General features: G+C 52.4%; 7 protein-coding genes across 7 annotated transcripts; 1 reads left to right on the plus strand and 6 right to left on the minus strand.

Annotated features, from left to right (window-relative positions):
• Positions 1-457: 457 nt before the first annotated feature.
• Positions 458-1,881, minus strand: SETTUDRAFT_154959 (uncharacterized protein; the record flags this gene model as incomplete). Its single annotated transcript, XM_008029616.1, has 3 exons — positions 458-1,014; positions 1,093-1,554; positions 1,647-1,881. The coding sequence occupies 3 exons, from the start codon at positions 1,879-1,881 to the stop codon at positions 458-460; spliced, it is 1,254 nt and encodes a 417-aa protein (XP_008027807.1).
• Positions 1,882-2,834: 953 nt separating this feature from the next.
• On the minus strand, positions 2,835-4,324 carry SETTUDRAFT_32613 (uncharacterized protein; the record flags this gene model as incomplete). Its single annotated transcript, XM_008028858.1, has 6 exons — positions 2,835-2,888; positions 2,923-3,589; positions 3,709-3,810; positions 3,860-4,066; positions 4,116-4,148; positions 4,197-4,324. 6 exons carry the CDS (start codon positions 4,322-4,324, stop codon positions 2,835-2,837), a joined length of 1,191 nt encoding a protein of 396 aa, XP_008027049.1.
• A 1,706-nt stretch (positions 4,325-6,030) lies between these two features.
• On the minus strand, positions 6,031-7,151 carry SETTUDRAFT_89915 (uncharacterized protein; the record flags this gene model as incomplete). Its single annotated transcript, XM_008029617.1, has 2 exons — positions 6,031-6,965; positions 7,034-7,151. 2 exons carry the CDS (start codon positions 7,149-7,151, stop codon positions 6,031-6,033), a joined length of 1,053 nt encoding a protein of 350 aa, XP_008027808.1.
• A 702-nt stretch (positions 7,152-7,853) lies between these two features.
• Positions 7,854-9,404, plus strand: SETTUDRAFT_32615 (uncharacterized protein; the record flags this gene model as incomplete). The annotated part of the gene is made up of 3 exons (XM_008028859.1): positions 7,854-7,883; positions 7,943-8,884; positions 8,928-9,404. 3 exons carry the CDS (start codon positions 7,854-7,856, stop codon positions 9,402-9,404), a joined length of 1,449 nt encoding a protein of 482 aa, XP_008027050.1.
• A 224-nt stretch (positions 9,405-9,628) lies between these two features.
• On the minus strand, positions 9,629-10,675 carry SETTUDRAFT_20913 (uncharacterized protein; the record flags this gene model as incomplete). The annotated part of the gene is made up of 1 exon (XM_008028755.1): positions 9,629-10,675. The coding sequence occupies one exon, from the start codon at positions 10,673-10,675 to the stop codon at positions 9,629-9,631; it is 1,047 nt and encodes a 348-aa protein (XP_008026946.1).
• Positions 10,676-13,279: 2,604 nt separating this feature from the next.
• SETTUDRAFT_172281 (uncharacterized protein) lies at positions 13,280-17,851 on the minus strand (the record flags this gene model as incomplete). The annotated part of the gene is made up of 2 exons (XM_008029618.1): positions 16,988-17,851; positions 13,280-16,375 (listed from the first exon to the last, which is right to left on the minus strand). The coding sequence occupies exons 1-2, from the start codon at positions 17,825-17,827 to the stop codon at positions 13,280-13,282; spliced, it is 3,936 nt and encodes a 1,311-aa protein (XP_008027809.1). The 5' UTR covers positions 17,828-17,851.
• A 622-nt stretch (positions 17,852-18,473) lies between these two features.
• SETTUDRAFT_164054 (uncharacterized protein) lies at positions 18,474-20,296 on the minus strand. The gene is made up of 4 exons (XM_008029619.1): positions 20,213-20,296; positions 20,098-20,158; positions 19,721-19,930; positions 18,474-19,670 (listed from the first exon to the last, which is right to left on the minus strand). The coding sequence occupies exons 2-4, from the start codon at positions 20,112-20,114 to the stop codon at positions 18,962-18,964; spliced, it is 936 nt and encodes a 311-aa protein (XP_008027810.1). The 5' UTR covers positions 20,115-20,158; positions 20,213-20,296; the 3' UTR covers positions 18,474-18,961.
• Positions 20,297-20,321: the final 25 nt, after the last annotated feature.

Consider the following 20,321-nt stretch of genomic DNA (forward strand, 5'->3'; position numbering starts at 1 on the left):
GTATGCGGGCTCCCCGCTATTCAATGATATAATAGTAGGGCTGATGTGTCAGGTATGTGAAACGGATGGTACTTGAAGCAATATTTCATTCACGGTTTCTCTCTTCATTTTTCTCAAAGTTATACTGTTTTCGGAAGTGGATGGTGTAGATGGGACTGGGCATACGAGGAACGCTGGTTACGACTGCATCTTGATTCAATACCACTGTTTTGAAATAGGTAGAGTATCATCTTGGACCAAGTATACCAAGTTGACTAGAGATATTGATTTGTGATTGGTTGTAATTTTTTTTCTTCTGAGCTTAGTTATAACTACGAAATACCGTGCTAATATCACGCATAGTATCCAAAAAAAAACACCAAGGTATCAGAGTTGTAAAAAAAAAATCAAGTTTATCAGTCAACCCGTTCCACTACACCACGCATGGTATTCGTGAAAAAAAATCATCCAAAACACCTTACCAAGCATCAATCATATCGTTAAACTCCTCACTATGAACATCCATGACCTTGCGCGCGGCCTCGCTCCCACTCACAGGCAGCATCTCAAGGCCCGTCTCGTGCTCCCCATCGCCCTCATTGCCATTAGCGCTACTCTTGAATTCCTTGGGCACCTCCTCTGGATCCAGCAGGCCGACCTGAAACAGCACGCTAGCCTGGTCCCAGTAGACGCGCTCGCTCCATATCTTGCCTGCGCGGAAGCCAACGATGCTGACGATGACGATTTCGACTTTCTGGTTGGTGGGGGCGACGCCCGGCAGGATCCACGGCATCTGGCATGTGTGCTTGAAGTTGAAGTAGATTTCATCCACGATGTGGTCGGTGCCGATGGTGCGCGAGATGAGGCGCATGTGCATGGATGGAGGGCAGTTTTTCAGAAAATAGTCGCGGTAGAAGCGCTTTAGGTCGGGGATGCCGCTGCCGCCCGTCATGGTGGGCGTGAAGTTGACAAAGGGCTTGGGGTGCTGGGTGTATGTTTCTAGGAGTTTATCTGCGGAATTTCCGCGGAACTTGTCTGGATAGTTGTTAGTACTTGGTGGACTGAGAGGAGAGAGAGAGCAAATGGCTGTAGGAGTAGTAGGATGAGACGCACGTTCTTCGTTTTGCTCGAGTACTTTCTCCAAGTCGACCTCGGCGCTGAAGCCCTTCCTGACGGTACTCAGACTCCGGCTCCATGCAAGCGCATCGGCAACCGCGTCGTACTCGTCCAAGTCATGTTCCGCGAACCCAGCATCCACGCCCTCGTACGTGAAGCAAGGATACAGAATCTTGTCTTGCAGGCCTCCAGCGCCGATTCCCGGCGTGACGCGCTTCTGCACCGTCCGCCGCTTGCCCTGTATGCCGAGGACTTCTGGGCGGCGCACCACGCCCACTGTGGCTTCGTTTCCAGATGCGCCTTCGGCGAGGTGAACGAGGACACGGAACGAAGACGTGAAGCGGTGTCGGGTATCAGGAATCGAGGTCGGGTAGTAAGCGATGAGGGAGCAGAGCTTCGAGGTCGCGGTTTTGGGCTCAGAGAAGACGTCTAGGCATACAGCGGCTGCGTCTCCAAAGGCTGAGGGCTTCCAGTCAGCGCATGTTTTCTTGTGTGGGAATGAATGGCGGACAGTCGTCTGCGTTGAGCGGGAGTACGAAAGGGCTGTATACCTACGATGGCGTAACGCTCCCCGATGCCCATTTTCTCGCCTAATCTATGCAGCGTCTGAACATACTGCTTCCCGCCGTTGCCCAAGGGAATGTATTCGACAATAAAGCCCTCGTCTCGCCATGCCTTCAGCGTCTCCATGTCAAACTCGGCGTCCTCAGCCGTGATGTAAAGCATGGGCGTGCTGCTCCGAAAGGACAACCAGCCATTGCGGTCGGCAAGGAATTGTTGCGCCATGATGTTGCGGGTGTTGTTGTGGTTGTTTGGAAGAGCAATCGCATCGGCTGTCGCATCCAGGCAAGGATTGTTGGCGCTCCACTCTTGGTAGGTAGAGCTTGTCCGGTTCTGCTCTGGTCACGTCCGGGTTCTGCTACCAGACCACCCACGATGAGTTCTGGCGCAGATTGGGGTCAAGAAATCCTCAGCGCACAAGAGTGCAGAAGACGTAACTTTGACGGCGCGTGGCCGGTATTAGCACACAAAACCCTGGCACACACTTGTTTCGGAGACGGGTTGAGTGGAGGTGTGCGCGCGTCCTCCAGGTCGCCGATGACGTAACGGGCCGTGGGTCTCGCTTTGGGTTTAGCTGCATCGCTACGGGCCGCTGTCACTTCCACCAAAAGTGCCACCTCTCCACGAACTAAGCCCTATCCCACTTGATTCAATGCAGGGAACAGGACTGTGTACCGGTGAGACCCTTTGGACTATGGTTTCGTGGTATTGAGATATTCTGTAGATTCAACGTTCTCAAAGTTAACATGCCCTCGCAGTAATGTCATTCGAGCGGGGTTCCCATATCATTCTCAGTGGCTCTTAGCTGTTGCATTTCGATAGTGAACATTTTGGTTACATGGCGAATGTATGCGTTTGTTCTATGTAGAAGCATGATGCTGCTTGCATCATGGTAAAACTTTTGGTAGGAGAGTAATATACAAGTAGACGATACTGCCCGACATGACACACCTCCAGTCCACGGATGAAGCCCAGATGGCATCAAAATAGTGACCGACGCGTGGGTTCAGTATATGGGAGAGGCGAGGCTGTTGGTGGCTTCGGCCCAATCCTCATAACCCATGTACTGCATGAGTCGGACATTGAACGAACCCTCGAGATCGACATATAAGGAAAACTAGTCGGGATCACGATAGTGTCAACCGGCCCTATTTTCCTCATTGTTCCGCGTGTTTGCATTAACGAACGCCAAATTCGTTCGCATCGCCCGCAATATCTGTTTCCAGTATCAGCTAGTGTCTTTTTAGGTGATGATGAATAACGCACGCCCTTGCAAGCCATCCGTTGCTTTTTGTCGGGGATTGCTTTGATCTCCTCAGCCTTCATGTCGAGCCACTCTTCCGGCGAAAGGTCAAAGTAGTAATTCAGCTGTTCTGAAAAGACATCCTGGGAACGGTCGTCAATTGGATTGAAGAAATCGTAGCCCAAAACCTTGACGTTCATTTTGGCATCTCGGAATTGGAGGAACATGGGTCTGATGATCTCGAGAATCTCAAACAAGGCCGGTTTGTACTGCAGCGTGTGATCCAGATAGATTTCAATGGGCAGGTTTCGATGGTCTTTTAGGATAAAGAGGCTCTCGAGACTATCTGCCAGAGCGTCGGCCGCAAACACTTTTGTCCCGTAACTGCAGTAAGCCACTCTGCTTATGGTCATGACGACATTTTTGATGACGTCCTTCATGGTCAAATGCATGGGTCCGAAATAGCTGCGATTCAGGTGGGCTCGGACACAGCGGTAGTCAATTGCTGCACCAGTCAAAGCTCTGAAGTATCTCATTGCGACTTCTGATGCAAACTCGTTTCCCACAAAGCTTGAATTCGCGTATCGTGGCACAGGGAGATCCAGTAAATCCACAGCAGGCTGATCGTGGACTGTAACTACATATGGAATGAATGAGATGGCCGCATCTAGGCGCTCGATATCCTCGTCGCTCCAAAGAAAATCGTAGCTACAGGCACGACTGGTCAGAGGCTGTTGTATGTACTTGATCTTGAACGCGCATCCTGGATGGCCATTGCGAAAGGATAGAAATGAAACGTGCTGACGTACATGTAATCGCGAAGCTCGCGTGGAAGTCGTGCAAGGATGGGCGATGTAAAAGACGGACGCAGTTCCAAGTCTGAACATGCTTCGGCGATGGAATCAAGTTGACTAAGGCAATCAGCTGTGCCATCAAAAGGAATGGCTCTTGGGGGCTCACCTGTCAATGACCCTCAGCCGTCGTTCGATTTCCATGGTCTTTTCGTCTTCATCCATCAATAGCCGTTGATCCTCGGCATGCTCTTTCAATAGCTCAGCCTCATATCGTCCCTCGGACGCACTGTCCCTGAGTCGAGCCTCATGGATCATTGCATGGGTGATTTCCGGCCAGTCTTCTCCAAAGAGACTCTTCTTGTGTTCTTCGAGACTGCCATGTTTAGTTATTGCGGGAGTGTACGTGATCGGTATGCACACACTGTTCTTGTATGTTGAGGCGCCTGGCCGCGAGGCTAGAGTAGAGTAAGTTACACGCCACGAGAGACTGCGGAACTCCGTACGTTTTCCCGTCCTCGTACAAGCGGATCAATTCGGCAGACTGAGCAGAATCGAGGCCCCAGAAGCGTCGATCAATACTGGAGTTGGCAGGACTATCAGAAAGTGAGTTAGACGTCATCGAGGCTAACATGTAGGGAGGGGAGACGAGGAAAAGAGTCTTACTAGCGCGATATCATCATCGTTATTGCTGGCTTATATCGAGGACAATAATTGCGGACAAAGTTTGTGCCATGACAGAACAAGATCAGAAGGTATTTGGCTGACGGCTTGGCGGCTGTGTCCCGTGCTAAGCGTTAGCAGGCCGTGATGCCTGATTGAGGAACGCGTCCTCACGTGAACGGGTAGGTGCCTGTTACCAAGTGTGCTTCAGATCGGCCTTTGACCAGCCTCTACGCGCTCTGCGTTTCTTGCTGCGGACTAGGCAAAAGCTGTTTTTTTCTGTTTTTACTTTCCAACGGGGGCCGAGAAGCTTATCAACGTCGACGCGCGACGAGTTTTCCCGACGCGCTCCCCGCCTGAGGTGCTTTGCTCAATCAAGGCATCATAGTTGTTTCACAGATCGGAGGCGCGCTAACTGCATCCCCAGATCGTGGCGCATGTCCGACGGCTTGGGGGGCGACGTGGCCCCTGACCACAGTACTCCGCCAGCAGCCGAAGAAGCAGCGAGGCTTTGATTTGACGCGGCAAACGCAGTCTAGTCTTTGCACGACATATGCCAGGCCAGCCTTGCTAACCAAGTGTACAGGGTCGCTGATCCTGCTAGAAGCGCTATTAAAACTCCCCGCCGGCAACTCTCCATTGCCAGCACCACCATGCTTGAGTACCGTACAAGCAGCTCGCAGGCTTGGCACCAGCCCCGTGCAAAGATACGCAGCATATGGAAATAGTCACGTGCCGGCAGCCCGGGACATATAGTGCTATACTTAGCTTGGTATCAGGGCTGAGACGCTCCAGCAATGACCATTGCATATGTTCCGAGCGCTGATCTTGAACCGCCACAGGCTGAAGGAACCCCGTCCACTAGTCTGAGTCGCACAAATTACAACACCTCGAAACCTTATCCTATCAGCAGGACACTTTGCGACTGAATCTCCAAGAGCGCATATACTGCATATGCTCCATCAGCCCCACCATCCTTGTTACAACATTGGTCAATCCCAACAGCACACTTCTAACAACACATGCCAGGTTGCGCTTGTCTCGTCTGAAAGTGATGGCATGACCTAGTCACGAGTCAATAAGAGGTGGAACTTATGGCCATCATGCCATCAAATCCCCACTCAACATATGTGCACAGCTATTGAGCTTAGACTGAAAGGACCGGGGCGGTGCAATCTTTTTACGGTGCATTCCGGCCTCACGCGCACACAGATTACCCATAGTATGGGCTTGGATAAGTACTGGGGCGCAGGGGGCGCAGTAATGCCCGACATCGCTGCAAAGAGGCTCGGAAAGCGGGTTCGGCAGCCCGACATTGGCAAGTCGGGACAACATTAGGTCCTTCGGGGTGCTGTGTAAGTACTCTTCCGTTTCCGGTTTCTTGCCAATGTCAAAACGATGAATGTTTCAGTGACCTTGGTACTGCTGAACCAGCAATGCGTGCAAAAAACAGGTACCCACTCCTTTTCAGCTCTCCTGGTGACAGAATAACAGGGCACAACCCGTACAGTTCCAAGAAATTACTAACCATGAGGTGTGTGCTGATGTTGCTTTTGGTATGCAGTACTGCTTGACTGGTATCATTGCAACCAATTTAGCAACTCAAATATTCTATTTACTTTCAGATGTCAAGAACCTCTGGACTTCAGAAAATCCCCAGGCTCTTGCAGGGCCCATTCATTTGGTGTTTATACGAGAATCAGGCGCTATTGTCCCATATACTGACGAGGCCATATTACTCTCCGGAGTGGCTCTAGGGGACCGTTTGTATGAACCACCCAACCGATGCGCTGAAAGATCACTCGAGTCTGGATTGCGCATCCCCGCTTTTATTTGCTTCTGATAACTTATTTCTCTCAACCTCTTGGTCTCACTTGGCGTAAGGTAAAGGTAAACCTCGACGCCAACAGCGTGTAGTGCAAGAGAGACCCACAGCGCCATACCAAATACCACGTTCAATGCTGCGCCAATGGTCGCTATGTTTCCTCCAGCAAATTTTGCTGCAACTGCCGATACTGCTTCGGGGTCTGTGCCATTGGCGTATGCAGCACACGATGGATACGAAGTTGCGAGATTAACATCCTTGGAAATCGTGTCGGCAATCTTTGCGCACGTCCACACAATATAGTATCCTTGATTAGCGATGATCTGAGCGGAGATGGCGGTGATGAAGCGGCTCGTAACAATGGATCCAGCGTAGAACCAGCCTCGCAACATCCATGCTCGATGCTGCTCAATCTGCAGGCGTTTGATGTTGATATAGCTGATGGCGAAGCAGCTCAGCGAACCAAAGCCCGCAACACCGACAAAGCTTTGCACATCTAGCCCGCCACCAAACGAACGTCGTGCGATCATAAAAGCCCCGAAAATGCTGAACAAGTAGAGAATCAGCGACACGTATCCACCAACGCGATGTACAATCATCCAGCGACGCCGGATCACCGGCATGAATTGTGTGACGGCAATCAAGCTGGCAGGCAGCACGCCAACCAGATGAATCAGCATGCCGATCTTGTAACGACTGAAGTTGAGGTAGTAGTAGCATTCTCCCGGTGCCATGGCGGGACAACGCTTGCCTGAAAAATCGAGGAAGACGAGTCGTACTAGAGAGACTGTCGGGAAAGTGTTAGCGTTCGGGGAGGTGGAAAGAAAATGGTCTTTGGAACACAGGGGATCTTACAAAGTCCGAGTACACCGCCAAAAACCACAAAAAGCCAGAAGTTGTACGTTTTGGTGAAGCCAAGGCGGTTCTCGGAGCGCCGGCCGGGAACGTTGTGTGAAGATGGTTGGGGAGCCATGCTGCTCTCGATGGATATGTTGTTCCGCGTGGCCCCAGGAAAAGTGGAAAGTAAGGAGTTGTTTCTGCTTATTGAATCTCCAGGTCGTCTATGTATCTTATACAAATTTCAATTCTTTCATGCCACACCTTTTCAAGTTAATTTCGCGCTCGCGGCGTTTGATGTCACTTGCACCACGTTGAAGCGATGTGGCGGGCGGGCAGACTGCTGAGCATTAATTCTAGATCGAAAAAAATATTAGGAAATAGGATCAAAATATCCAGAAATAATGTGAGTGTACAAGGAGGGAGGTAGCTCCGAACAGTTATATGATCCACTCGAATGATTGTGATTGGCTGCGCTGAATGCTCCGGAACGGGAAAGGTGCAGCCGCTTGTGATTGGCCGCTGACGCTGACACAACAAGACGCATTGTCTCAGACGCCCCTCCGGCAGACCTCACCCACCCATCCCCAAGCAATCTCAGCGTCGTCATAGACATTTCCGCGCCAATCCATTTACTTTGTTGCCAGCCCTATCGGACTAATGTCAGCCTCATTGGACTAATGCGTCGTTGCTGCTAGCCTGAAGAAGCATGCAATCCATATCTACAAAGGGCACATTCTGCGCTCCCCCCCCCTGCGGCCGCTCGCGGAATCCTCACTGTACACGCTTTCCTTGTTTGATTGACCGCCATGGTGGGAGTCCCAGGACGCTCCAAAGGATGCATTACCTGCCGAAGGAGAAAGAAGGTGTAAGTCAACGCAGTCGTGTCGGGTAGCTCGAGGTACCAAAAAGACTGATGTCTCCTAGTATGATCTAGTCCAGCCAGCTTGCGGCCAGTGTGTGGGACGTGGGATAGCATGTGGAGGCTATGATTCGGATCGCATCTTCATATACCAACGTGGGGGATCAAACCGATCTGCACCCAAAGGAGACACAAGTCCGACACCTAAGACATATGTGGACGAGCCATCCCGGCATAGCTTCCAGATTGTACCTGCCACTTCGGTTTCTGCCATAGAAGTACGCAACCCGAGTTTTACTTCTGTAAGCATCCTGCCACCGGCCGGGCTTGCCAAGTCTGCTTACAGCCAGAAGACGATTGCTGCTTTCCTCGATATGTACAATCCCGCAGGCACCATTGAAACCACCAATGTCGACGCAAAGGAACTTGTTACTTTACTGCCCATGCTCAGTACGCGTGATGAAGCATTGCAAATGGCTGCCCTAGCCGTCGGGATCGCGCAACTTGGAATTACCACAAAAAACGAACATTTGACCAGGCAGGGAAGGGCCTTGTACGGCAAAGCACTCAAAGAAACAGCAGTGGCGTTGCGGAATCCGGCCAGAGCGAACAGCGAATCCATCCTCGTTGTGCCGCGCGTCATGGCACTTTTCGAACTGCTATTCGGCGCAGAGCCCCAATCAGCCAATCAAGCTAAGAGTTGGCTCAGCCATGCGGTTGGTGAACTAGCAATTATAGTGAGCCGCGGGCCTGCAGCGTTCGCAACCGATGATGTTGCTCATAACCTCTTCACTAATGCTCGATATCGACTGCTAGGACCTGCAATACGATGTCGGAGAGCGACGATACTCAACACAGAGGAATGGAAGACGCTTCCTTGGCAGGGACGAACCAAGACTTCGGAGGACTTGCTTGTCGACATTCTCTGTGGAATACCCGAGATCCTAGAGGCCGTGGATAGACTCCAATACGAGTCCATGGATAGTGGAGAGAGAAGCGCACCAGGTGTCCACTCTGACCAAATGCTGGACGCTGCACTTTCAACTTCAGACCTGGGCACAAGCAGAAGCCAATGTAATCTACACGCCCGAAATCGCCGACACGTGTACACAGATAACTTTTCCAAACATTGACGTTGCCTGCATCACCGTCCGATATTGGCTGACTTCTCTCTTCCTGTACTCTTCTCTTGATATCGCTGCGGGCATCGACCTCTCCACCGACTTTTCCCTGTCACACCCTGACCGTCCTCACCCTCGACCTTTTGCACGAATGATTACACGCTCGGTTGATTACTTCATGCAAGAGAAGTTTGGGGTTACCGGTCTCGTAGCTCTCTGGTTTCCACTGGGAAATACCCTGTTCTACTTGAATCGCAATCGAGAAGCAGATGTTGAGTACATCAAAACCATCATGAAAGCCTGGAACCAGCCCAAGCTGCCGAGTGTGATGCGGGATTTTCTGATGAGCTTTCGGATGACCGTCGACATGACGACTTTGTTAGCCACTCCGATACAGGGCCTTTGACGGGGAAAGAGCCTGGTTGAAAGGATTTAGAAAAAAAAAGTGTCTGCCAAGCAGCCCAATTTGATTGGAAAGAAGTTAAATAAGCTATCAAAGCAGTGTACCACGGTATCTACAGAATTCCTGAGATTCAAATCACAAAAGAAAAAAACGTGGACACCATCGGCATAAAAGAAGGTTGCCGACGTGCGATCAAAGAAGGGCATCCGTGCTAAACGTTGGACTGCTTAGTTGAGCTCAATCAGCCCCGGTCCAAACAAGGTCTTCTGCGCAACAGCGTCGGGGCCATCAAAACTATCCGCGCCCGATGTAACGGCAGCAATTGTAAGACCATCCATCACAAACTCATCGTAAGGGAACTCGGCCGAAAAAGTCACGGAATCGCCCTTGGTCTGGACATCCATCAAGGGCTTGACCACAGGCACGCTCTGGCCGTTGAGATAGACAACCCTGAGATGTTCAATCTGGAACATGCCGGCATCCTTCTTTGAAAAGGCAAACTTCAAGTGCTGTGTCTTGGGCTGAACCTTCTTGGTCTTGATGGTAAGGCCCTTGAACGTCTTGAGCGGAATGGTGTGGATGTTGGGGCAGCTTCCGGGAACGACGAAGCTCTGGATGGCGGTAAAGGCAAAGTCGCGGGCGGAACCCGTCAAGAAGGGCTGGGCCGAGGGAATCTTCTTCTGCTGGGATCGGAAGAAGCCGTCCTGTTGAGCTTCGTTGCCGATGACGGACGCCACGGCGCGCACGAGGCCGTAGTCTTGCGAGCGGGCAAAGATGTCAGAGACGTCTTGCAGCGTGCCCAGGACCAGATCGGTGAAGGTCTGGGCGAGGCCGATGGCGCTCTCGAAATCGGTGACAGGGAAGCTGTATCGGCACGGCTGGATCTCGGCTTGGTTGAAGTGCTTGAGCGCCCCGTTTGCGTTGAGCAGGTGCAATTCTTCCTGGGCGACAATGGCCTTGATGGCGTCGAGCACATAGCCCTGCTTCTCGCCGAGGTCGTAGCCCGGTGCCCTGCTGGAGATGTTGGCCGCGAGCTCGGTGAAGAAGGCAACCTCGAACAGCTCATTCAGGGCAATCAGCTTGAGGTTTGTGAGGCCCTCCGGGGTCATTGACGGCGGTGGCGCGCCATTGGGCAGCGTGCCTTGGGCGTCTTTTTGAATCTGGTTGATGGCGCTCTGGGAAGGGTTGGGGAAGCCATTGGCAAGAGGGAAGGAAACGCCCTTGCTGTTGCCTCGTGCGGTGAAAGGCGCAGCATATGCCACGCTTACCGCCATGGCAGTAACACAGGGTATTGAGTAACGCATGGTTATGGTTGGAGAAAGAAGAGGCGATACCGTAAGATTAAGTAAGTGGGCGAGAGAGAGAGAGATGCAGATGGCAGTTGAATGGGCAACAGGCAAAGAGAAGGAGGGAAACCTGGAGCAATAAATAAAAGCAGTCCTCGCAAAGACGCTACCCAAAGGCCAAGATATATGCATGCGGTGATTTGCAAAGAAAAGGTCAGACTGGAGAAGCTCCCCCGGCCGGCAATTGGGTACAGCACCCCGTTGGTGCACCCCCAGACGCTTGAAACGTTTGCCTTACAGAGCAATTACTGTTTCGGTCGTGCGTCCGCCTCTGCTCTGCTTACTGCTACGGTCAAATATAGCGTTTTTCTCCCCCCCCCCCTTCCCCTCGCGCCTATCACCATGTACCTTACCCATGGCGCTGGCAATCCTGCTGGTCCCCGATCGACCCCACAGCACAGCCCTTGCATGGTATCCAACATGTAGTTAGGAACATCTGTAGCGTCGCCAGTCCAGCCGCCCGAGATACGATACTGGCTCACCGTGTCTTGCCGGCGCAACGCATATATGCCTCGCCCCAATCCTCGGGTTATCCGAGCGCTCACTCACAACAGCCAGCCAGCCAGCCAGTCCGTCACCCGGTGCCCACAGCACGGCACAACCGCTAACATGCCTCCATCCAGCCAACGCACTATCCCCAGCGCACAGTCAGCTCTTGCTACAAACAGGCCCATGTATGTATGTGTGTATCTATGTGGCGTTAAGCTACCATTGTAACAAAGCCCCGAACTATAATTACTTACCCACGCGCGGACCCGCACACCCCAGCACGACAACGACAACAAAAGAAGAAGAAGGAAAAGAAAAAGCTTGTCTGGCCCCAGTCAAGAAGCTTGTCTGAGACCTTATTTGCGGCGGCTAGCCTGTGTTCAGCATGCGCGCGCTAGGGGGGAGGGGGGGCTTGCATGTGTCTCTGTGTATGTGTGTGTGTGTGTGTGTGTGTGTGGCGCGGGAGCGGTAAAAAAAAATCCAGTTTTTATTTCCTTATTTTCTTTGGCTTCAGGCTTATTTTCGCTCGGATGTACGGCAGCCCGAGCACAAGCTTGCACATGCACATGCACAGGCACAGCCTGGGGGGTGGGGCAAGGGCCCCCCCGCACGAGCGAAATGTTTCTGAATTGTTTGGTGGCTGTTGGGGGATTGGGTGGAGGATGAGAAGAAGAAGGAGAAGGGGGGCTGAGATCATACTGTAAGGACATTTCTGGGGCCTTGCCAGCACATTGTTGTTTTCCGGGTTGTGGCCGAGTCCTCGTTGTCGTCGTGGCTGTGCGTCGCTCTCTTTCTTCCCTCTTCTCTCCCCCCCCTCTCTCTCTGCTACTGCCCCTCGCATGCGCCACCGTGGCTAATCAATAGCATTTCCCCTTCGCACCGAACAGAACCGCTCGCGAGCGCGCGCGCGCGCGCCTTTCTCTTTTCCATCCATGATGATTTCATCTCCCATATTACCGTTCGGCGATTCTTGCTTCCGAACCCCCCCCTTCCCCTCCCCTTATTCCCATTCCAAAGAAAGAGAGAAGTGCCAATTTCCAATATATTATTGTATCATTGCTTACTTTGCCCGCGGCTGGGGTGTTATTGGAAGGTGCAGGGGGGGGGGTGCGGGCACGAGTGAGGAGAGATTCTCGGCCGTGCGCTATTGCATTTGGATGGATGGGGTGGGGGGAAAATCTTCCTGGATGGGAGATGATTTTCTGGTTCAAGAACGGAAGAGAGAGATTCCGGGATACTAGAAAGTTTATCTGTGTATACACTATGTGTATGTATGTATGTATGTATGTGTGGGTGGGTGTGGGTGTGTGGAGTCTGGGGTGCGGGAAGGCGGAAAATCATAATGCTGTGCCGAAAGGATAATAATACAAGGTACCACGATGATGGGTCCCACGGGAAGATTCCTAACCGTGTGCTATTTTACTTTCGTGTGTATATGCCAAGGGGGTGGGAGTGCTCAAAGTCGGGATTTCCCGCCGACCCGGCAATGACAATGACAATGACAATGCTGATTACAGCATGGTCCGCCACCCACGTGGCTTACTATATGCACAACAACAAAGAAATTGTGACAAGCTCGAGTAAGTAGTTGATGCCGTCTCCCCTGAACTAAACTGCGAGAGCAGCTCCACTATTTTAATTTCCAAATCGCATAGGCTGTATTCGTAATGCCCACTGTGCAGCAGGAATTCTAAAAGAGCCTAATGATACAGGCAGCGTTTGACAAGACAAGACGAGAACGCCTTGAATGCCTCAGCGAACATCGAGTACATGCAATGCCTCAGGCAGAAACAAAGCCTCGCAGATGCATCAAGATTTGACCATGGGCATGGAGCGGGAGAAGTCATTCGGCTTACCGCCTGAATACATGATGATCCACGTGGGATCAGCAAACGCTTTGCAGAGCGGAGCTGATGCCCCCGACGATAACTTTGTTTGGATTTGCACTACTGTGATGCATCGCCGGGACCAGGCCGCTGGGCGCGCTCATCGAGGCCAATGGTGCTTACGCTCTTGCGGCCTCATCTCACGGATCGTCATCCACTAGTTATTCCTCTGGCTCTTTTGCTTTTTGCTCTTCTGTTGCTGTTGCTGTTGCTTCTGCTTCTTCTTGTTTGCCTTCCCCCCCTCTCCATCGTCCTCGCTGGCACGCTTGCCATTGCTCATCGAATCATTCACGTCCTGCGTCTCAGCGTCTGCCTGCACCTCCTTGAGTAGCAATGTATTCAATGCCTCGTTAAAGTGTTCCAGCTCACATATCTCTCCAATCTTGACGCGCATGTAGTCAAATGCAATAGCCACTTTCAAGTCTTTATTGCGAATCTTGATCACGCGCTCGTTCTCGCCCAAGGACGAGACTTGGTGCTGCAAGGTCGGGATAGGCTTTGCTGCTTCGCGAGCGGGGGCAATGGTAGGATGTATGTCCATGTTGTCCGCATTGTCCAGGGTTGGGTCCATTTCGTCATCCTCGGGAACGTCTTCAGCCACTTTGGCGGGGTCAAGGAGTGGGTCTTCTTGCTCGCCGTCTGTGACCGTCTGCAGCACAGGGATCTTCTGATACCGTTGGCTGAAGTGCGTCAGGACAACAGCCTTGGCATTCATCTGGGCGCCAATGCCAAGAGCCTCAGAAGTCGTTGAGTGCTTCTTGGCTTTTGCATCACCCTGCAACGCATCGTCGAATGTAGCTTCATGAATGAGCACCGTGGTGTCCTTGCCAATCTTTGAGAAGTGGTAGCTAGGTCGGCAGTCACCCGAGTAGCTGACTTTGAGGGGCTCTACATCCTCAAGGTCTGAGGGTGAGCGCGGGAAGGTCATCGAAACGGCCATGGCACCATGGCAGTGCGCTACTTTCGCGGCCTGAATGTCTTCGAACCCAAAGAGTTGCTCGTATACCCGCCTATACACGGCCGGGTTTTCCGCCTCTTCCTTCCCGAACGAATTCAGGATTGACAGTCGTGAAGGGTTGCGCTGTTCGTTTGCCGTGATTTGTAGAGGCAAGATGCGACTGTACCCAAAATCTTCAATCGCAGAGTACTCATTGAGCCACTGGAGCATACCACTATGTGAGATGACAGAAAGGCCATAAGCGCTGGCATCGAGGCCGCCCACCGAATTGCCGAGTGGCTGCGTGTTTGGCACGCTGTTGTGTACTACTTGGTACCAGGCTCGGATCACAGCTGTAGTGCCCAAGTGGTGATCGGCGTGCAGATGGCTGATCCAAATGACCCTTAGGTTTTTGAGAATGTCGATGAGCTCTTCGTAGGGGAAGACTCTGGAGAGCTGGCCCAGAGTGTTCTCACCACAGTCAAAGAGGTAGTTTCCAATACCTGGCACACGAACCAGCGTCGCAGAAACGTTGCGATACTTTGACGGCAAGGCTGAACCTGTGCCAAGCGTGGTGACTTCGGTATCTGGGCGTGCCAGTAGCTGTCTCCACAGGGTCATATCACCCCGATTGAGCTGTACCGTTTCCTGGGCTTTCTTGGCGAGCTCAATGACCTCAGGCGCTGTTTCGTTTCTGACTATTCCATCGTCAAAGAGCTTTGAAATCGTCTCCTTCTTCATAGAGAATTTTGGCATTAGCGTGAATGTTAACCCTCGATCAGCGGCAATGGCACCTCTCGGCATCTCAGAAGAGGTTGGCTGACCATTTCTGTACAAACTCTTCTGAGGCACGCTAGTAGCGTCGAACACGGGCGTGGAATATCTGGCAGGGTCTACTAGCCCCAGGCGAGTAGCTTGTGTAGCGACCGAATCATTAGTGATACGGTTCGGTGCAGTATCTATGGAAGATATGACATGCTCCACATTACTCAACTTCTCCATGAACTCTGCCAGAGTAGGGTGGCCAACCACACCGGGACCAAGCGCCCAGACAATGGCCCCGATGCCTTGCATGACTTCTGGTGAATGGAGTTCTTCCCGCTGAACTATGCTCTCGACATAATCAACCGAGGGCACGTCGAGAATGGCAATTCCTTGGCCAGGCCTATCAGCGCCCATGACTTGCTCTGGCGTAACCCAATCTCCATTGGCATTCTGGACCGATATACCCTTTGAAAGCTGGCCAAATTGCGGGCCTGGAGTGATGCCCAGTTCCTTTGCGCGCGCAACATCAAACTGTCCGCGAGTAGGGTGCGATCGCACAATGTACGAAATACACTCTTTGGCGGGTTGGGTGGGCGGAAGAGCCAGGATTTGAGCACCAGGCCAGGGAGTTCGGGTCCAGACGGTAATATCAGGAAGAGGATCTGGCCCTCCTGGCTTTGGACCGGTGTAAGGTTCATAGGCATGCGTTTCTGGGTTGCGAACGAACATGGCAGCGGGCATATTCACCGCAGATATGTGCTGCTCTACCAGCGTATCGAAGCTCCAGTTTGAATCAAACATGTACTTGATAGTCGCGGTCCGTATCTTGTCGTATCTAAGCTCACGGGCTTTTGGAGTCTCGTTCTCGGGAGCCTGGAAATCCTCAAACGTGTTTAGGTGTGCGTCAAAGTGCTGCCGCCGTGCTTCGAGTTCGGCTTCTGCCATGACATCTGGTTTCGATACAGCCGGAGAGATGGACATGGCCCATACGTTGATGTTGGAGTCCTGCCAGGTGGGGAGTATGGTACCATTTGCATCTTTTTCCGGCGACTGCTTGGTGTATTCGGTCGCAACAATGGGTATACCTTTCCGGAAGATGAACCTCCGACAGGTGCCCACCGTGTGCTTCAAGTTGGGTGGGCCGTACACGTCGAAATGCGGCTTGACCGGCTCATCAGCCTTTTTGCCCCGCTCTTGCGCCAGCTTGAATGTTTCCATGGCAGTAGTATAAGAGCTTGTGCTCGCGTCGGCCAGTGTGAGCATCATGCCAATGAGCCCGCCCATATTCTGCCACTCGGCCTTTCCAGTCAAGAAGAAGTCCTGTGCCTTCAGCAAGCGCGTCCCTTGTTGCACCATTGCACGCTGCGTGCCCTCAGCCATATTGCCAAAAACATAGTGCTTGCTCGCCGTCCTCAACACCAGCGTTGTGCCAGGGCTGTCAGCCGTAGGCGTCGTAATTATTTCAATACTGCACGACATGTCTTTTGACGTCTTCTTCAGACTGCTGCTATCCGCAAGTGGCTTGTTTCTCGCATCCACGGGCTCCAATGGCTTCGAGGGCGGTACCAGGAGAGGCTTGTATCGAAATTGCACCGGACGCGGTGTGCTTGCAGGTTGAACCGTGGGAGTCAGGCTCTGAAAAACAAGTCGGGGTCTGGAGTGGAAAGGACGAGTCGAACAGGCCGTGGGCGCCCAAGGTCGACTGTATCGCGGGCGCAATGTCAAGAACCGGGCATGGATCGTGGCCGTCGTGACTCGGCCGACAGCGCTCAGTTTAGAAGCCAATTTGACGGTATTCGAAGCTGGCACCAAGAGACAACATGTGGCGGCATCCGCATGGAGAGCGTGAGAGCATGCAAGGATGCGCCGCAGAAGTTCGCGCGCGTCACTTTTTCGCGATGCCGTCAATCATTTAGGCGAGGCAGGGCCCGTGCGAGCAGGGCCCAGCGGCTTTGTTCCGCGACGTTAACCTTTGTCGTCGCTTGGCACCCTCACCCGCACCCTCAACTCGCCATGCAATAAGACGTTTCGTTTCATGGGTATCTTTTTCCATTAACATTACGAGACATGCAATTTTTATCCGCTGCCTCCCGGTATGCGCCCGCTCTGCCATGCTAACATGCTAACATCTCAGGCCTTCTTCCTGAGCGCTCCTCCGTCGACAGTAATGTCCTGTCCCGTAACGAAGCCTGCCTCGATGAGATACAGAGCGGCATCGGCGATATCCTTGGGCCTGCCAGCTCTGTTGGTTGGATGATCTGAAATATCCTTCTCGCTGATCTGGCTGGCCCAATCGGTTCCCTTTTCGTCGCCCTCCTTGCTCTCGTGTGCCACCTTGATACGACCGGGGGCAATGAGGTTGACCCGGATACCCAGACTACCCAGACTGATGGCCATCGAGTGCATCAGGCCTATCTGACCCGACTTGCTCGACGCATATCCCTCCTGGTTTGGGTCCGACTGGTGCGCGCGGAACGAGCCAATGTGGATAATGCACGGCCCCGCGGGGCTGGAGTTGTTTGCATTCTGCATGTGTGCTCCGTGTTCGACATCCGATGCCCGCGCTTTCATATAGGGAATGCATGCTTGGGACATGGAAAACGGAGCCGTGAGGTTAGTGTCCATGTAAGCTCTCCACTCGTCGATTGTTGAAGGGTCTTCCATCGTCTTGCCATCCTTCCACTGTGGTGTGGCGATACCGCCGTTGTTGATGAGAACATCGATGCGTTCGTTGAAAAAGGCGGCAGCTTCCTTGACTTTGGCTCGGATCTCATCCACGTTGCGAAGGTCGCAGATGGCATACCCTAGTCTACCGTCTGCGTAGTACTGCTGGAGGTGGACTTTGGCTGTATGCTCGAGCTCTTCCTCGTCAATGTCCAAGATGTAGGCGTGGTGACCGGCCTCGAGCATCATCCGAGTCAGGGCCCGGCCAATGCCGCGGGCCCCACCGGACACGATGATGTTCTTGTACAGGGGTGGTGCTGGTGCTTGAGGAGCCGCCATTTTGCTGTGGGGTGGTGTTGTCTAAGGACGTGTTTGCGTCGTCGATTGCGCGGTTATGTTTCTATAGGTGTACGTTGCTCTGACGTCACGCCTCAACATATTGTTTTGACAGTGCATCATTGCGGAGCTAGAACCGCATTCTGAGTACTCTCTGCGTTGGAGCGATTTGAATTATTAAAAATCAGTACCATCTAGAATGCACGTGGCTCTCAGATTATCATCGCCTTTACGCTAGTACTTTATCTTGACATTAAATGTGACTATGTATGTCTTCTCTGTTAACGTCTCACAAAACAAAAGCAATTTGACCAAAAGACTGGACTGAATTCCATGATTTAGAATGTTCAATCTAAAATACTCTACCAACAAACCTCTATGGATATTGAAAACACCAATCCGGTCGGAGACGCATGAAGTGTAATCTCCACTACATCAAGGCTAACTTTGCTATCAAAAGAACAACACGATGATCAGCATTGAAAAATTCACCAGCATACTCGCAACGTTTTGAAATAGGTTGATAGTCCGCCTTGCACCATCTCCTGTGCCCACACGATTCTTTACAGGATCATGGTATATACAGTAAAGTTGTGCCATATTGAAATTGGTCTTCGCGCAGACTTCATTTTACTATTGCACGTCCTACTGAATTCGTGTCAGCACGGGCAGTCAGTGGCATTGTAAGTACTAGCGCATTAATACTATATCCTGACTAAATCCCTCTCCTACTAATAACCTAGAGCCTTCTGACGCTACCTAATGCAAGTAGTATCCATCAAGCAGCACAGTCTTGGTCTTCGGAGATAAGGATTTTAGTCTGCGAGGTATTGCGCTAAACTACCCTTGGCGTGGTACATTTCCAGTTAAGCAATTCCTTGCATAGCCTCAGACTGTGACTTGGTCGTGTGTGTTCGCAGTGCATCAGAAAGACATCACTATGCATCTCTCAAAGGCAAGTTGAACTAAACAAGTCCAGATCGCATCCATAGACCTTTTATCAGAAATTTGATACCAAAAGATTGCCCGCCTGACGCCTGAGAAACACCAAGTTCCATGAAAGTACAGGTATATGACCACATTGAATGCATCGTTGAAATCAGAAAAAGCGTCGCCCGTCTATCGCAATAGTGCTGTTTATTGCGAACGCTGGTAGACACCCACAACCATGGCGTGGTCACGCTCAAAAGGCTCGAGCGTCAGCTGCTCCTTAGGCTTGATGCCCATCTCCCGTAGCTTGGCGACTTCCTGTGCGAAGACGGCCTCGGGGGCGGCTGTCGAGTCGATACAGTTGGCCTTGATGGAAATGACGATACCACCTCCAACCTTGAGGAACATGCCAGCGTTGAGACCGACAATACGCGCTTGGTCGGGCTGAGCAACATCGGCGAAGATGCAGTCGACCATGCCCAAGAGCATCCTGTACTTGGAAGGGTGTCTGGCGTCCTCGACAATGGGAATAACGTTGGTGCGGTGAGTGGCCATGTTGATCAGATCACGGCCAGAGCGGTGGGAGAATTCGACGGCGAAGACAGTTCCCTCGGGACCGACAATGTCGGCAACGTGAGAAACTGATGTGCCGGAAGCAGCACCAAGGTACAGAACCTTGGAGCCAGGTCCCATGTAGATGTTGTCGACACCACCCAAGATACCAGCGGCCAACTTGGAACGGAAGGGGTTCCAGACGCGGTACTCGGTGCTGCTGGCCTCGGTCTCGCCGTCCTTTGCGGCGCTGGCACCGACGCTGATGCGCTTCTCTCCGTAGACGGACTCTCCGGGGGTCAAGTTCTTGGTAACGAGCAGATCTTCCTTGCCGCGGGCGACGAAGACACCAGCATGGCGATGGCTAATCCCAAGTTAGCAAATGTCTCAATCCGCGCTTCCGACTCTACTCACGGCTCAACGATAACCTTGGCTCCACCGCGCGCGCCTCCACGGGCTCCGCTACGGGCACCTCCTCGGCCTCGAGGAGCACCACGGCCACCGCGAGCACCTCCACGGCCACGGTCACCGCCGCCGCCGCGACCTCCGCCGCGGCCTCCGCGGGGAGTGAAGCCTCCGCGACCGCCACGGTCACCACCGCCACGTCCACCGCCGCGACCACCTCTGGATATATGTTAGTAAAGTTTTTTTTCCAAGACAGGCGCTTTGAACAATCAAGTTGAGCGGCAAGGCTTGGATGAAAAGTTTCCATCCAGCCATATGCTACTCAGCAGATCGCATTCCAAATAGTTTTGGCCTTGCGATGCAAGCGCGCAAGCTGGGAGCCGTACCTGGGAGTGAAGGCCATTGCTTGTTTCGGAGTTCTCGACGGAGTTTATGAAGATGTCAAAGCTATCGCGCAAAGTCAATTCTGGAATTTGATGGTGCGAATCGTAGAGTACTAACTCGGGATGACTTGTTCCACTTTGTGCGCGGTGCTTTTGCGCGTTGAAGAGCGTGTGGATACTGAGTGTCGCGGGAGGAGCAAGTGGTGCTGCAGGAGCTTGGAGTTCAA

This window comes from Exserohilum turcica (assembly GCF_000359705.1).
Source record: "Exserohilum turcica Et28A unplaced genomic scaffold SETTUscaffold_3, whole genome shotgun sequence".
NCBI lineage: Eukaryota > Fungi > Ascomycota > Dothideomycetes > Pleosporales > Pleosporaceae > Exserohilum > Exserohilum turcicum.

What these genes read in the sequence shown, in the direction of transcription:
- SETTUDRAFT_164054 (XM_008029619.1), bottom strand. An exon ending in GCCAAGGTTATCGTTGAGCC is followed by an intron (nt 19,671 to 19,720) that starts GTGAGTAGAGTC and finishes ACTTGGGATTAG; the next exon opens with CCATCGCCATGCTGGTGTCT.